This window comes from Cupressus sempervirens, chromosome 9 (genome assembly GCF_028749045.1).
Source record: "Cupressus sempervirens isolate cs-2001-9-10 chromosome 9, ASM2874904v1, whole genome shotgun sequence".
Classification (NCBI taxonomy): domain Eukaryota; kingdom Viridiplantae; phylum Streptophyta; class Pinopsida; order Cupressales; family Cupressaceae; genus Cupressus; species Cupressus sempervirens.
The window spans coordinates 214472160-214490735 of NC_143126.1; the positions used below are offsets into that span (position 1 = coordinate 214472160).

The 18576-nt window shown below is 36.6% G+C and overlaps 1 protein-coding gene across 1 annotated transcript in view; it reads right to left on the bottom strand.

Moving 5' to 3' along the window:
• Positions 1–18576, bottom strand: part of HDA9 (histone deacetylase 9) — a 91223-nt gene that overhangs the window by 36068 nt on the left and 36579 nt on the right. The window contains exon 6 of the mRNA XM_089799637.1: positions 6327–6390. Within this exon, the coding sequence (XP_089655763.1) occupies positions 6327–6390 (64 nt within the window). The remainder of the gene's footprint in view (positions 1–6326; positions 6391–18576) is intronic.

Below are 18576 nucleotides of genomic sequence, written 5' to 3' on the forward strand. Positions count from 1 at the left end.
ATTATTAGAGGGATATACATATAGTAAAAAATGCAAGCTGATGTTTTCATTCTTTGGTGATACAGATACAATGAAAATTGCAAGGTTGTTGAAATGGTGAACTTCTATTGAGGAATGGATGCTTTAGAAGCTATGGTTGTCCATCTCTTTCCTATGTCCTTTTAAAGACAACGAATAAAGACTTGAATGTAAGCAACTGTTTTGTTGCACGATAAATTATTTTATAAAAAGGAACACTATAAGAGGGTAGTAAATTGAATATGTATAAGTGTTGTGCTTGGTGTTGGTGTTGAGAGAGACTTTGAAAGCCAACGCAATGCCACAAAAGACAGGAAGAGAGGAGACTTCGAAGGGAAGAGATACTCAAATCTCTTATAACTCAACATATGATCATATATATACATAAAAATATGTAAAACAATATTGAAAACATATAGTGATTTTTTTATTTTACATATGTATTTATAGTAGAAATAATATTATAAAAGTACAATTTCTCTTAAATAACAATACTTCCTTAAATATTTTAATCATTGTATCCTTATTTAATAATTGATATTATAGTTATTTTATATATTACATCTGAAATATTTAACCAATTTTTTTTATTTAAATAAATTGACGAAATATAAAATAATACAGCATTGAAAAACCATGTAATCCTTATAATCAACTTCAAAGTCATGGTCTAAGAGTCATCTAGCATGTCAAGAAAGTTGAATACTTTTTCTACCAGAGGGGAACGGTTTCCTTCTTCTCTAATATTTCATAATATTTCTTGAGAGTGTGGTCCTCTGTTCCATAGATTAATACCTTGTAGTCCATTAGGTTTTTTCTTGCTCAGAAAGAGGGCATCCTCAATTACAATGTCAAACAGACTCACCTTCCTCTTTCTATCTGATGTCATCAAAGTGAGGAGAGACCTCTTTAGAGTCAAGCCCGCGACCTCACAATAGCGAAAGAGATTGGAGATGCAAGAATAATCATTCTGAACCAGTGAGCTTAGGGCTGGCACATTGAGGGGAAGGAGAACGCCTCCTTTCCATAATCAAGACAACAACTTTTGTGTAGTGTTGAGGAAGACGACATGAGATGAAGTACGAAAGATCGGTAAAAAATCTTGCTCAGAATGGGCATAGTAAAATATTGAATCTACAATCCATGAATCTATCATATGAATCTTAAAATGAAATAATATATGGTAAATCAAGTTTTGACCTTGCTCAAGTCCTTGTACCTCTATGAGCATCAAGATGGGATAACTGTTAAGTGCTCTACTCATTCTCATGAGAGATGGATTTTTGTAAACCACTACTGATGAAACATGGGTCTATGAGTTTGACTAAAAATACTCCATATTTGAATCTCGATATCACAATTTTTTTTGTAAAGTAGAAATTTTATATTTAATTTCATTTGAGAACTTATTATATATAACTTAGATGGCTAACTAATTTCCATATTTAAAACAGAAATGATTAAAAGTAAAATACTTATTCTCTCATAATAATATAAAATTTATATTTTTACTTGAAAAGAAAAAAACCGAATATCTAATATCCAAAAAAAAGTTATCAATAATAGTATAATTATTATATATTGAAAGTAATAAACATTATTAAAGCGTGTGTTTCGCATTCATCTTTGTAAATTAATTTTTGCAAGGGATTGCAAAAAGGAGGCTCACACGAGTGGGTGGCTGCCATATTTTTCAGATTTACACACTTGTTTTCTCTAGCTAAGTACTCATCCACATTTGAAGCCAAGCGATTGAGATCCTAAGTTTTAAATATGGTCTTCTTCTCCTAACTAAGGAGGTAGTATAGACGGAATAAATTGACCAGCTAGGGAACTCGCGAACTTCAAACTGCACACTTGTATTGAGAAGTTTCTACATATAAAAGTGAGATAACAAAGAGACAGTGGCTAAATTCATTGCCTTGCCCTTTTTTGGCATGTTATAAACCGTACTTCTCAGGCCAACTTCCAAGTGACTTTTGTCCGTAGTACTGAGAAATCATTTACCGGGTCTTTTTTTTTAATTAACAAAAACTAATAATTAAAAGGAAAAATGCAGCCAGCAAAAGGATAGACGGAGACCATTATATCAATGGTTATGTAAAGATCGAAAATCATTATAGGCGGTTGATTTGCGAAATCCGCTCATGAACTCAAATAAGAAACACGTACAACAAAAAGTGAAAATGAGTGATATCGGCAAAAAGTTAAAACAGACAATGAAATGAACAGATAGGATCTATCTTTTAAAGATCTTGAGCCGTTGATTGTGAAAATCAGCCCCATTTGGCAGGATAGAAATCCGATGGTCATAATAACTTCTATGGTCGTCAAGGCCTCTTCTAAGTTTTGAGCCATTGGATTGAGATTCCAGCTCTTGAATCCCATATAAGGAATGCCTATGGCATAAATATATATTCCTTTCTAATGGCATGGTTGATGACCTCCTTAGAGATAAGAGAGGAAGGGCATTTAGAAGGATCTGAAAGAATGACAATGATTGAAAGAGATATCATAAGATTGAAGGAGCTGGTAACTCTTGAGATAGCAAACGTCAATGTCCAACAAATCTCAAAGACGTAACCATCACAAAAGATTGAAGAAATGACATCCAAACTTTTGTGCTAAAATTGCTCTTATTGACACCATCACATAGAGTTCGGCCATTTTCATGATATTTCCAAGGGTTTCCCTTCAATTGGGAGCACAATTATACCATTTTATTGGTCCAAATACATAACCATCCAATTTCCTGTAGTACTGCTAAGCCTATGAGAAAAAGGGTCAGATAGACCACACTATTCAACAGATACTTGAAATTGGAATGATAAATGTTTCTTGGAACCGGAGTTTTGACTATTATGAATTAAACAGGCTGACCATTAAACGTGAATCTAGTCTGCGTCTTAAATTAGTTTAAATTTCTAAAAGATCTTGTTTTCCTTTGTTTTAGTCAAGCAAAGATGTTCTCCTAGCTAATCACACGGATGTTATGAATAAATCAAAATGATTATTGTAGTATCATAGTGATATCAAATGAGCTCCTCAAACAATTCCTAACTTGTCTTAATGCTCCTAAAACTGAGCCATACAATATATATAGTTGTTGGATGATCGCCATGCATTGATGACTTGAGGTCTTAACTAACTTACAAGAGAGATTTCCATATTTGAATGCATGGAAGTTCTTTTGTTGATTTATTGTGGAACTCTTTTGCATGAATGCATGAAGAATCCTTAGCTGGTTTGTTAAAGAATATTTTCCATGCATAAATGAAAAGAACAATCAATAAGCAGTTAAGGTTAGGCCTTCAATGCATGATGTGTGTTTGTACAAAGATGAAGGAAAAATAGTGAAAATTGTCAATAAATTTTACACAATCAACTTATCATTTATTAATGAATTATCTAACACACTAAGATTAGATATGGCACCATAATAATTATTATAAAATGCTGGAGGAAAGTTGCACATAGAACCTATTTATTTTATGTAACATACAGCATATATAGGTCAAAGATTCAATAAAAAGAGTGTAGAGATTCAATAATCAGAGTGGATACTACTCTACAGGATAAATGGCCCAGTAACTAAAGCTGAGAATCTACTCCAGGCAGTCTCATGTTTTATTCCTTACAAAAGTTGAACTATGCACAGGCTGTCATATACATCTTGACAATCAACTCCAGCTAACGCTGAGAATCAAGCAATACATCAATAATATGAAAACCTGTACATTTTCCCATACAATGCAAGGAAAATAAGCATCATAGAAATCACAATAATTCTTTCACTGCAGTGTACAGTCTGGCTTGTTTGAGTGTGCCCCTTAAGGTTATCAGGAGAAACTACATTAGCATCTTGACATTGAGTACAATGACAATTGCTCAAATGTTGTTTGCTCTTGGTGATCAATTTTTTTACATGGTTACCCTGCTTCCTAGAATCTAGAGATCTCTCTAGCATTAGATAAAAGGAATTTTATTTATTTTTGTATCAACTAAACCGACAGAGGATAGTCATTTAGGATCCATTTGTTTGCAATGTGAGGATAAAAACACCATGAAATATGCTGCCAATAAAATTTTGTGGAAATATTTATCAACATTCCATTATCATTGCCAGATCTCAAATGTCTCTGTTCTAAGATTCCTCAAAATTCCTAGAATCCATGATCCCAATTGAATGACCAAGTGGCGTGATCTGGTTCAGTACTTATTGATAGGAGATAATCCTACAACTATTCAATTCTCTCTTGTTACAAATCTAAGATATAAGAAAGCATATGTGTAAAGAATATGCCTTTTAATATTCTATTGATTCGGGTTATTGCAGCTACAAGAAACACATGATAGCTCTTTTAAATCAAAGCTTGATCCAAGCTGGAGTTTTTCACTAAGACATTCAAAAGATAAAGGAGAATTTTGATGGTTAACATGTCCACCAGCACAAGCCGTGTCATGGTCCAACAACTCCAATCATCATCCATAGACTGATAGTAATAATAATGATTTTTTTATCAGGGATACCAACAACTTGGAGACAATTGATAAAAATAAAATATTTCCCACTTTGTATGGTATGTTGGAAATTCTTAGGAGATGTGTTCATACATAATTGATGGCTCCCTTTCTTTCTGTAATTTCTAAACATTCCTTGTAATTAAATTGAAGATGTCGATGGCAGTGGTTCTCCACCCACTACTTAAGACCTTCAGAGAAAAAGTTACTAAAACACGCTCTGTTACCTTAAAATTTTCATTTTGTTTTGTATAATGTAATCTATTTTAGAGAACCGTATAGTTCACATTTATCCAATATTGCACACAGCAGATAATCGGAAATGCATTCACAATTGTTATTATTAGTATGACAAATAAGAAAAATAAGCATACTATATGGGTGTGTTTTCTGAGGTATAGTGTATATGTACAAGATCTGACTGAATATAAAGATTGTTACTATGTTATTGTCAGTATTCAGTTATAGTTTGAAAGTATATACTATATAGCAATTGTTTGTTAGGATACCCTACAAGGTCAAGCATTCTTGCATAAAAGGTTTGATTTGTACTAAGACTTCTGATATTCGACCTATAATTTCTATAGTTGCATTATTTACATGAAAAAAAGACAAGTATATTTCCTCTAGCATGAACATTAGAATTATAGAATTGTAATTAACCAACAGGGGAGCATAAGATTCTGCTTTGACCAAGGCCATTATCCCAAAGGTCCATCACATAACAAAAAACCTAACTTCTATAGTTGTATAACAAATCCTTGTAGCTTAATAAAAACATTAAGTCATGGCCAATAGTGGCATGTTGTGATGGTTAAGTTGTTGTGTTGTTATCCTTGCCATCAAGGTTCAAATCTCATGGGGATGAGGTCCCCCGTTTGTGGCCTCACTGGTTCATAACTCCAGGTCAAAGCATTTACCCCTCTTTGAAAAAAAAAAAAACATTAAGTCATAATATGCTATTACAACTTTGAAATGGACTAAATATATGACATACTATAAAAGATAAAATAATTAAGCATTTATGAGGTTACCCCACAAGATGGTGCATTATTGCATAAAATATTTAATTTGTGTCAAGATTTCTGTTATTCAATTTATCCTGTATTTCAATTACAGATTATACAAAAATAAATCTATATTTCCCCTGGTGTGAACTTTTAAATTATAGGCATTACAATTAACCAACAGAAGGTACGAGATTCTGCTTTGACCAAGGCCACACTCCCAAAGGTACAGTAGGTAACAAGAAACCTACTTCTATAGTCATATCATAATTCCTTGCATAGTTAATAAACACATTAAAAGTTATAATAAGTTGTAATTCCTTTGAAATGAACTACAGCTGTGACATTATCAAAGAAGATGAATTACTTGACTCCCTTGAACTAAATCTACACCTGTCAACTGGGATAACAAGGACAGTGCAGCTCTATTCCTTATGTCAAGTTCTATGTTTGAATAAGAATGCATACCATATTTTTCATCCAAGTAAAGCCTTCAAATAGTATCCCAACCAAACCAAACCAGATCAAATAGAATCCTAGCTATGTTTTCTTGGTCCAAGTGAAGCCTTCGAATAATATCCAAACAAAACCTTAAATTTAATCTTGATATAGAGATATCCATAACTAAGATACTTATGCTTCAGACATGTATGTTGGCTTGTGAATTATTCAATTCTAACCATGCACTAAAGACCATCCTGTAATCAAATTAATAAATTATCAATAATATTTCTTTTAAAACATTTTCTTAGGTCTTTTTGTTAAAATAAAATAACATACCTTAAGATCACCTGTTCCAGGGAAAAACATATCTCCATATTTGTGAAAGCTCACTGTCATCACCCTGCATATAAATTATTTAAGCTTATAATGTTTCCACACGTTGAGGTTGCCACAAAACCACTATTGTTAACACAAACTAAAGCATTATAATCATACTTGAAAATTTAAACTAAAAATCAATCACCAAAGAGAAAGAAAGATTAGCAGATCTAAACTTCTAATAGATAACAAGAAAGTGCAATATCTAGAACCCTTTTCTTAAACTGGCATGCATCAGATCAGGATATTTCACTGAAATTTATGAATAGAGATGTCCGACAAATGCGAACTTTTAGCTTGAAATACATCTTGAGCATCACAAACATCAATGTAAACCTGGATCTCAGGAAGTACACAAGACTAAACCAGGTATTATTTATACACGTTTAAGGGAAAAAATGACAATAAATATTCTAAGCAGTAAAGCATGAAATCTTAATGATGCTTAGCAGCAAGAAATCACAGTTCATAACATTGCATTGTAGACTTTGTGGTGCCATCCAAATTGAGAATGTGTATCATTTCTGGTTTAACTTTTCCTATCTTACAAGTAACAGGAATAACTTTCTAAATTTGCTTGATATTGCAATTGTACAAGAACTGTTAAAAGTTGTACTTTTTACAGAGGGTGGGATCTTAGATTCTGATCTTTTCTCTTTTATTTATGTTTCCTTATATTAATGTACCTGCTGACAGGTGGCACTTTCATGTTGAGCCCGTACCAAATCAAGGTATATATATCCTTTTATCACTTATGCACTGTCTTGATGTATTACAATGTGAAATTCCCAATTTTGTTGACTGCATTTGTCAACATATGGATTTGTATTGGCAATAGTACAATCAAGATTTTGAGGGTTTTTGAACTGCTATCACATTACACTGTAAGCAAAGAAATTGGTAGCATAGTCAGAGTTTCTATAGACAGCACAATTTCTTGGATGCAAGTTTTAGTTATAAGAATCTACACACCTATTCAAACTCCCTTTTATTTACTTGTTCTAACCTACCAAGATATTTGTCATATCATGTAACTGCATTTACCTTTGGTGCCTTTTATTTTCTTGCTCTCAACCACCTCTACATTTAACTGCATCGCTTTGGTGACTTTCTATATTTTAATTTTTCCTATTGTATTTAATATCCATCCCATGCCACCCCTGAGAAATAGGCTCCCTCACTACCCCATCCCTGAAACAAATCCTGTTGTCCCCATTCTATCCCATCCCCAAAATGCAGGGTAACATAGATCGGTAGTAGACACGTAAATCCAGATTTAGTCTATTTTGAAAACAGTAATCCTGGTTTGATCTATGCTAATCACACTAGGACTGTGGAATTCATCTGTAACACTGTTAATGGAAACATAAATAATATGATATTAGACTAGATATAGATATGTAACCAAATACATGAATCCAGATGATGAATATTTTCACAGATTAACGATATCAGCCCTTCAAAGGCAGACCAGTAATATAATCCTGTAAGTAGTCTTGAGAAATACTGTAACATAAATCAGAAGCTTTGTTGAAATATCAAAAGGGAAAATCTGAAACAATAAAATTTGGATGATATAGAAGGTCAATAGAAAAACCACCACCTTATGGGCTTCTGCAACGAGAGTCTCATGCAACAGAGTGATGTCTCAATTGTTAGCTTATAAAGCACCTTACCTCATTTTAAAATTTCTAAGACCAATAGCTTAGTAATTGGAATGTTTCCCAGTTTAGAGCTAATCACCAAATCTGGGCTACTACCTAAGATGCACTTTGTAATTGTAATTTATAAGAGCTAAAATGATAACTGATTGATTGAAAATGAAGTACTTACAAAGGAGATGAAGGCCAGTTAAACAAGGAATTACAAAGATGATGTTTCTAAAAGAAACAATCGTAAACTGAAAGGAGAGAAAAGAAAGTTACTAAACTAATACCATTGTAAGTTTAATAATACAATATTATTATAATACCCTCTTAATGGTCATTTTATTAACTACGCCGCAAAAGACTTAACAGAATCTGCACGTCATTTGGTCATGAATGCCTAGAAGGTTGACTACTCTTTAAAATGTTCTACAATATGAGCCTACTTCTAAGACCCTCCCTGATTGACCACAAAAGTGACATGTAATATTCTTCTTGAAATTCTCGTCAGATTTGTGTAATGACCCCTACCAATAGGCCACTAAAAACCTCTAATGCTGAACTGAGAAATTTTGTCAAACACTTGGCATGCAACTGAAGACTACTACTGAAAGTAAATGCTGAACATAGGAAATTGTTCAAAACCATATGCCATTCGTATATCAACAATTTGCAACAATGTCATACATATTTCAACCAATAATATGATCATCAAACCCTAGGTTGGCAATATAGATAATCTAAAAATTACAATACTCTTTCACTTGCAAAATCCTAGCCTTCCTTTGGTTCCAATAATGCCAAATGGCAAACAAAGACAAGTACAATGTAAAATAGTAAAATGCTGAAGCTATATTTTGTACTCAGCTGAAAACATACAATTCTCAGAAAATATGCCAAATGCCAAATGAGAAGTGAAGAACCTGATTGTAGATGGCTGTAATAATTTTAACCAGTGCTGAAGATGCCAACTCCCAAGCCAAAGTCACCCCAAATCTGAAAATGTACTTCCTCGCAAATTTTCGAAAATGTCTAAGAGTTTTGAAAAATTCCTTAAAAATAAATCATGGCATTTTGCAACTCTAAAATGCACCTATCTTTATCTCCTCGACGATAGAAATCCGATGCAAAAATGCCCAGAATGATATGCTGAGTAATGAGGAAGATATGAAAAAAAATGTGGTTCCAAAGCCCTATCCTCGAATTCTGAAAATTGGATCAGACTTGTAGCAAAAACAAACCAGCAGTTATAAATCTATCCTCCACCACATTTAAGCCTTCTAAAGATGTCCTGCAATCACTCCATGACTAAAAATAATAGTCCTCAGAAAAAGCCCTCCTTCTATAATTTCGGGTCTGCTGAAAGAAGCCTCCTAAAATTTTGGATCTGCTAAAAATGGCTTCCTATAATTTCGGACCTGCTAAAAACGGCCTCCAATAATTTCAACCCTACTAAAAATGCCTCTAGAAATGAAAATGGCCTTAAGCCCAATGATGCCCTAGCTGAAGTGACTGTAGTATCACCTCCAAATGTGCAACCCTTCAAAGGATATTTCACCTCCTCAGTTATGCAAAATCCTTAGGAGACTCCATTCCTAAAGAAGAAATGATAATCTGCAGACCAAGATGGCGCCACAAATGCTCAAAGAGAAAAGTAGTGTAAACTCAAGTTATGAGATGTCCAAATGAGAGGCCAAGTACTCTATTTATTCACTTCTCTAAGAAGCCACTAGAACCTCTAGAAATATCCATAAAATATTCTTATGAAATCCCTTTATAATGTATTTTTATATAAAAAGTAACTTTATAAAATAAATAGTGCAACTCAACTCAAAATTATAACATTTGGCCCCGCATAACACATAATAATAAAAATATAATAAATATCATCTCTCCAAGAGCAAATAAGACCATCCAATCCCCAAATAATCATCAAAATGACTCTCTCACCAAAACCATCTGCCTACGAGAGTCCATGATAGGCAAATCCACTAAAAAATGACATCACTAAAGAGGGGACATGACATTTTGTCAAGTCATTTCTGCTGAGTAGCCTCGCCTTTCCCTTTGTCCTCGACTGTGAACATCTATTCGACACCAATCAAGTCACTACTACTACCAAACTGTTGTGACACCTAGCTTGCTGCAGTAGCTTATTGCACAACATGTCAAACTTCAGGTCAACATTTGTGGATATAATGTTGAGAGTTTCAATGAAGTGCTCATAGGAACAGGAAGCATGTCATCAATGACTTATAACTCGAGCAACATGATCGTTTCACTATTATGTTCATCAAACTTGTAGTTGTCTTTGTGTAGACTCGCGACTACACAAATTCCTTGGCACATGTTATAGTCTGAGAAACATATAATCTCATTGCAAAAACAAGAGCCAAGCTCTGGTAGTGCGACTTTTCACAGGCACAGAAAAGATGTTGCAAAAATATAGTAGTTAAAGGAAAACTGCACACGCACAAGCTTGTGAACCACAGAGAAACAAACAGTGTAGAAAAGAAACACAGATCTGCCAAGAATGCAGAGAAAACTCGTCGGTGGTTAAAAATTCACAAAATACGACCCAGATCATGTCAAAAAATGATGTGTATGTAATTAAATAAGGGAACTGTCAGAGAAAAAAACCCAATTTTGCAGCTTTGAAATAACAGTACCCTTGGAAAAGAAAATGTGATTCCTTTACAAGATCTATAGGATCATTGATTAAACACTTTCAAAAACTTCTGAATAATAATTTTTCCAAATACCCATGAAAAATTCTATAAAAACTTCTCATGAATATTTTTTCTGCTCCCACTTTGAAAGCTTTCTCTGCTCATGTGTTGGATCTTCTCCTGGGTTGATTTATCTCCCACAACGGATTTCCCTGCAAGATGTTTTCACGCACACCATTTTTCAAGCACACGGTTATGGATTTGTCTTAGGTTTTCCCTGCATGGGATTCTCCTGCACACAATTTTCCTTAGACTTCTGTGTGATTTTCCTGCACGCGATTTGGATGTGACTTTCGCCATCTCTGGCTGCCATTGGGGTTTCGAACAGACAGACATTTGACTTCTCCTTCCTGCGCACTTGACGATCGTTTTTCCCTCCTCCAGTCTCCCTGTGTGTTGGTTCTTTCTTGCGGGCAGGCTTTTGTCTTAGCTGTTCGGTTATTCCTGAGCATGTTCCTCAGAAGGATGGGTGTGTGTTTGTGATTTGCAGTGGCTGAACCACATTGTTTGCTCCAAACAGTTGCTGAACGACATTAGTTTCTCCCTGCAGTTGTTGAACGGCTTTGATTTCTCCCTGCAGCTGCTTCCTGCATACTCTTTTTTCAGATCTGTGCTGGAACCTCTGCTTCACCCAGCATGTCAATGTCTGCTGAGGTTCCCCTTTCTCAGCCTTCTCCTTCCCTGACTTATCAAGCTTAAGCTCGGTCATCAAGCAACTAGGAGAATTAGACACCATGAAGGGTAAGCAAACTGAAATTGTGGCTCAGCATTCCTCCTTGTTGACCGAAACTGAGCAAAAAGTTGAAACTTGGGCCTCTTTATGCAACAATACTAGGGCTACACCTCTCGGGTGTTGAGAAGTTGGTTCAAGGGAAGATTAATGATGAACGGGTGGACCATGCTCATGAACGCAGGTCATGGGCCTTCCCACCTCCTCGGTGGACCCCACTTCAGCCAGTCAATCCTTTCTTACTGACCAACTTGGTATCCCCAATGTTACGTTGGATAAATGTTGATAGGGGCCTACTTGCAGAGACTAGGCACAACGGCGCGTGGACAGTGATTCAGAACCTCAAGGTGGCGATTCGTGACTACCCCTAGTGGTTGGGAACCGAGGTTGGCCCCCATGGCCAAATGACGGTCTCGCCAACAGTTACACAAGAGTGAGCCCTCCTCTCACTCTCTTCTTGTTAACTATTGGAATGGCAACGACTCTTTTTGGTCCCTTTTTGGCCTTCTTCGGCATGCGGTGGGGTCTACAGACATTCTAGTATTTACAGAGACTCGTGAGAGCCCTGCCCATCCTCTTCCTGGCAATGTTGGTTACCAATGGTTGTCTATTTGTAGGGATGATGTCCACACTTCTGGGGGAGTTTGCAATTTTGGTGGCATTGCTTGCTTAGCCACAGATGATCTTGTCAACTCTATCTCGATTGTTACCTCTGACATCTATGCTAGATTCCTATGGATTGGTCAAACGAGATGCTATCACAGTGATATCTATGTGGTTGTTTGTTACTTTCCATCAATCTCTTCGTCGTATGCCATTCACAACATCGATGACGAGGACCCCTTTACGAACATGCACGAGTGAATCTCCACGTTTGCAACTATGGCAGATATCATTATCTTGGGGACTTTAATGTGCATACTAGGGGCCTTCAAAGTCCTCTTCATGATCGTAGATTTGACCTTACCTACGTTTCAAAGACTAATCCTGCTAGTATGGGTCTGCAACGTACCTCAGAGGATTGTTGAGGGCCTCTCTCCAATTACGACCACTACCTACTTCAACTTTGTGAGTCTCTTAAGCTTGTGATTCTAAATGGCCTCTCGCACTCCCTTGGCTCTGAGTTCTTTACCTACTGGCCTCACTGTATTGGTGCTAGCGTGGTGCACTACACGATATTACCCATGTTTACTTAATTCCTTCTATCCATAATTTTACTACCCACCTCTCGCTCACCGATCATGCCCTCCTCAACCTTGAGATTCATTCCCCCCCACTCTCCATTCCCTCTTGCCCATCCACCACCTGCTGTGACCCACCCCTGCACCCTCTTCCTAGAGAGTGACCAGGACCTCTTCACCCTCCATCTCAAATGTCTCCTCCCGCTACCTGCTTCACGAACTCTAGCCATGTTTCTTTCATGCTCACCTTATTGATCATGGCAATCTAGGAGTCGGCTCTCCTCTCCATCTCGGATTGCACCACTCCTTCCTCCCTCAACCCCAAACGTTATAGTACCTTCTCTATGAATCAGTGGTATGATGATGACTGCAAAAACTTTCACCGTTCTTTGCGCTCGGCCTTTATTGCTTGCTCCCCTCCTACACTTGTCTTCATCTCTCTTACTACCACTTTCTTCACCATAAGAAGTAGTTGTTCATTGCTTCCCACTGTAGATCCTTTCGCGACATGCTTATCTGCAACCCCAAGCTTTTCTGGCACGCTTTGTTCCCTTTCCATCCCCTTCAAACCTCCACCCTTGACCTCCACTCCCTCACCTCCCATACCTTCACACTCTACAATAGTCCTAGCCAACCCTCTATTCACCTCACCCCCTTTCCCATTGCCACATTTTCACCACCTCCATCATTTGCGAGGTCGTTAGATCCATGAGATGCAGTAAGGCAACGGAAGAGGAAGGGTTCGAAGCAGATCTCTTCAAGCTAAGGCATCTCAGTATTGAGCTCTTTCCTTTCCACGCTCTTTAATAGAGAAGTGTGCACTAGTTTCCCTAAGTCTTAGTCGAGGCACGTGAACTATCTGATACATAAGTCTGGAGTGACTTCTGACCCTGGCAACTACAGGACCATCATAATCGTACACACCTTTGCCAAACTTTATGCCACAATTTTGAACTCCATCTTATCTAGAGTGCTTGACAGAAGACTTTGTCGAGCCAAGGGCCAGGCGGGGTTTTTCCGCAAATTATTAGACCATGGACCATATTTTGACCCTGCATGCTATTACTGAGGATGCTCGACACAATTCGGCGAAAGTCTACTATTGTTTTGTGGACACGGTTAGCCCTCTTCCAGAGAAAGATATTGGGATTTCTAAGATGTTATTGACAGCTATTATGAGGCTCTATGAGACTGTTAAGGGTAGATTCGGGTCTCCAAAGGGTTTCTCCGATCCGATTCAAAGCACCATTGGTGTGAAGCAAGGTTGCCCTCTGTCGCCCACCTTATTTGGCATCTATATTGATGAGCTTGAGGTTTTTCTCAAGGAGTCTTCGCTCCCTGGTGATGGGTGCTACTTACATCAAGTCATGATCTCTATCCTTCTTTTCGTTGACGATGTGATTCTTATGGTCTCCTCTCCACAAGGCCTTCACAGGCTTCTGGATGGTCTTGCATCCTTCTACGACTTACGCCAACTACTTGTGAATCTAAGCAAGACTTTGGTCATGGTTTTCAACTGCTTGAAGACTTCACATCTACATTTTTACTTTCAAGGTTAGGAGGTTGAGATTGCTTCCTCTTATACTTATCTCAAGGTTAAGTTCTCCAAACCTTGCTTCAGCTTGAGAGCAACCATTCAGCCTAGAATCGATAAAGGGATGGGATCTCTTATCGTGCTAGAGAGATGCTGCTTCGGACATCATTTCAGGACACTAGGTCTAAGTTGTCCTTTCTAGACTCCTTAGTCAAGCCAACTATTCTCTATGGCTCCAAGGTGTGGAGCCCTTCCCTCCTCAGTTCAGATTGGCCCTTGATTGAGAGAGTTCAGACTCATTTTCTCCAACAAATTATCAGATGCCATCGGTCCATTTTGCACATCATTATTCTTGTTGAGTTTGGGGACCACCCCTTTAGGCTAGGGGTTATCTTTGATTTGGTTTAGTTTCTTCATCGTCTTCGTGGCTTTGCAAACTCCAAAGTAATCGACACTGCTATTCTTATCTGGCTTATTGCTCTTTTGTCGCCAAAGCCGACACCAACTTTGCCACCAAGGCTCGTTTTTGGTACGCTCAAGCCACTACTTTGTTGGGCCCGATTGGGATTGAGATTGATAGGCTCCCTCCCTTCCAATTTTCATTGGATGCTCCCACTCACCTCCTTCCTTCACAGCAAGAGTGTAATGGGCATGTCAAACTTGACATCTATAGGCGGTACATTGCCACGACTTCTCGTTTTTGGTATGCTCAAGCCACTACTTTGTTGGGCTCAATTGGGATTGAGATTGATAAGCTCCCCCCCTTCCAATTTTCATTGGATGCTCCCACTCACCTCCTTTCTTCACAGCAGGAGTGTAATGAGCATGTCAAACTTGACATCTATAGATGGTACATTGCCACGACTTCAAGCGATTCCCCAAGGGGATTACATCTGCAGATGGCCTTCTACATTGAGCAATTTTTGAATATTCAAGATGGAATTATTACATGCCCAAGTTATTTATCATGGCGATGGAGCCACCCTCTGAATATCTCCCTGGGTTCCTTTCGGGTTGGTTCTCATAGACTTCGGACCCAAATTGATCACCACATTGATAGCAAGGGTCGGATTTGTTAGCTATGTCCCTTGGCGAAAGCTAAGATTCATTTTCCAATGCCCCACCTACTATGAGATTAGAGGGAGATATTATTGTTTATTCGGAGATTGTCGGTCTCTCTCCAACTTCAATTATACGAACCAGATATGTCTTGCGCTTTACCTTTGAGAGACTATGTTGCTCCATGACCATACTCTTCAACTTCTTTTTCCCCAAAGCCAAGCTTCAGACCAGCTTATCACTAACTTCTTCTCGCCCCTGCCTTCTGCTCAAGGTGCAAAGTGTACCATTGACAATAATACCATCAATCATTCTAGATTCGTGAGACCTTGCAATAGTCTTACACAACAGTGTCACCACTTCAGGAGTGCTAAAAAACGCACTAGGATTCTTGGTTGTCCTGGGTCTTACCCTTTTGTTATGGACTTCTTTATACCAAGGAAGGATCCCTTGTCCTTGCCTAGATGATGTTTGTGTTCATTTTCTTATTCTTTCTCTTCTCTTTCATGTTATTGCTTTACTTTGCTCTGCTCTATTCGGACACCGTTTGGTGATCCTCTTGCTGTTAGCCTCCTTGATTGTACGCTTTCTATCCCTTAGACCCTTTTCATGGTCTCTTGTTGGACATTGATACATTTATCTTATCTTTACAATGTCCAAAAAAATTCCTAAAAACATTTTAAAATATTTTTAGGCTTCTCCAATACTTTTCATCAAAAATTGTTAAAAAAATCTAAAACTTAATTCCAGTATTAAAGCACGAATATGAAAAATTTTCCCAAGCTATCCTATGGGCTTTAACACTATGACATAATAATTCATTGATTGACAACGAAGTATTACAAAGAAGACAAATTCCTTAAATAACAAATTACAAAGATGATGTTTCTGAAAGAAGCAACTGAAAACTAAAAGCAGAAAAAAAGAAAGATACTAAACTGACACCAAAAAAAATAAGAAAGTTGCTAACTAAACTAACTAGACAACTCAAAAGACTTAACTAACCATTATAAATTAAAAAATACAATATTTTTATAAGAATACCAGGCTAAGCATTGTAAAGAAAAATAAAATCATCTTCATAAGAACCTATTTAAGAATCAAGATTTAATCAGATATACACCATATCTTCTTCATAATCAAAGACAATATAATTATGGTCTGTTTTTTCATTCCAAAATTGGCCGACCAATCCCAGACAAGCATCTTCCTAAAACAGGTGGTGCACTTAGAGATCAACTATCAACATAAAAGTTTTTTATCCAAAAACATGGGACATGGACCACAAATTGCCTAGTGACCATTTTTACCCTAGTACGTTAATCAATCAACTATCCACTCTAAGATGCTTCACTTCGTACTGATCTATTCATATTATTTACTTGAATTTCTGACAAGTCAAACACAACATCAGATGCTTTTATTGCTCTAGATCCTCTCAAAAGTGCAGCGCCAGTCCTAAGTGATGCACTGCAAAAAGTCTTGCAAGCTGCCAGTTAATCCTGGAATGTCAGAGCTTCCTAGTGTATCGAGCTACCACAAAACATGAGGCATTTTCCTATTCCAATACTATCAGAGACATCTGCAAAGAAGATGTTTAGAGGTGTGGCATCTTTTATCCTGCTTATGCAGAAGACACATCCAATGTCATAGGGTTTGTATTTGGGAGCACATTAAAGCTGCCCAACCCTGACTTTAAAATGACCAAAATAGCATTGATCAATGGGCGAGAGATTGGCAAAACAGTGACAGAGATCTGTATTAAGTTTTCTGAGATTAATCAGAATCCTTTGTAGTTTAAGAGAAGTAATGAGTTCCTCTATTTTGTCAGGTCATTTGTTACTGCTATTAAAATGTGATGATTTTACCATATTGTCTGTATGGTGCTTCAAACACTGTGTCAGAATTGCATGGGTACCATTGATGAACGTGATAGTCACTGATAGTAAATATTAAATAAACCTGTGCATGTAGTCTTGGGTAAATTTTTGTATAGTCCTAAATATCAAAAGAATAAAAAATGGATTTGTAATCACTTTCTTTCATTGGTCTACAAAGCACTTCACTAGACCAAACTGCGTCAAATGCTTAAAACCATGAAAGGGGATATCACTGGGTTCCATGAAATCTTTTACTCTATTCATATTGAATGGGTCTTTTCTAAGCCAACATTCACTTGCATTTTTTATACCTGAAAGCTTAAATATGCTACAAACTTATTGTCAAAATGTACACAAGATAAAAAGGTTTTTGTGAACAAAACTTTTTGGGGTATATTTTGGGCAGTCGTGAATTTCACAAGTTTCTTGCAGTGCAAGCTAAGTCCCCAGAAATTATTGCATATCAGTTTCCTCTGATGGACTTCAGATCCTGGAAGCCAAATGGCAGAATTAAGGACTACTTAGATCACCCTCAATCAACCAAGCTGTATAAACAGTTAAAATATTCATGATGATATGGATAAACAATGTAAATGTGGACAATGATTAAGTGAATATTGCTCAGACAAAAGAGCATGGCTCATGGAAACAACTCGAAGACACATTTCAAGAACATGAAGAAACATGCCAGGTCCCCAGTAATGACAAAGTAGTGTATTCAACAAATTACAATGCAGATGATGTTTCCAAGGCTCCAGAGTGTTAAGTAACATGGATCGGTTTCTGCAAATGTAATTATACTACCATTTTTATAAGAACGTTCCAAATGCAGATCCCAATCTCTTATAAATATAAGAGTAGGAGACATGTCTCATGAAGAGACATGTCTCTATAATTAATCATTATTAGTTAATATAAATTAACAATATAAATCACAATATAACATGTGTATTATATATAATGTATATGTATAATATATTATATATATAATATACAATATAATATAATATAATATATTTATAATATTATATATATAGTATAATTATAAAATTATATATATATGATATATTATATCAACATGGTATCTTATGATTAAATCAATCCAACTGTAGCTATAATCTTAACACTCCCTCTTAGCTAGGGAGGATTTGTTATGGGACACATTATGCTCTCAAACATACGGAGATGTATCATCTCAATGTGATATTCTTGGAATGGCATATTTATGGATATCAAAATAAATCCATCAACACACACATATATATATTAACATATATTACATACGTAATTGGTTTCAATTCACTATGAGGCTAAATTTCTCAACACTCCCTCTTTAGCAAAGAGAACTAAAGCAATTATAATACAAGATTTGAAAACCGCCTTAGGTGTGGTCTGTGATGGATTAAAGTTGTGTCCAGCAAGATCCGGCCTGAAGAACCATAACAAATT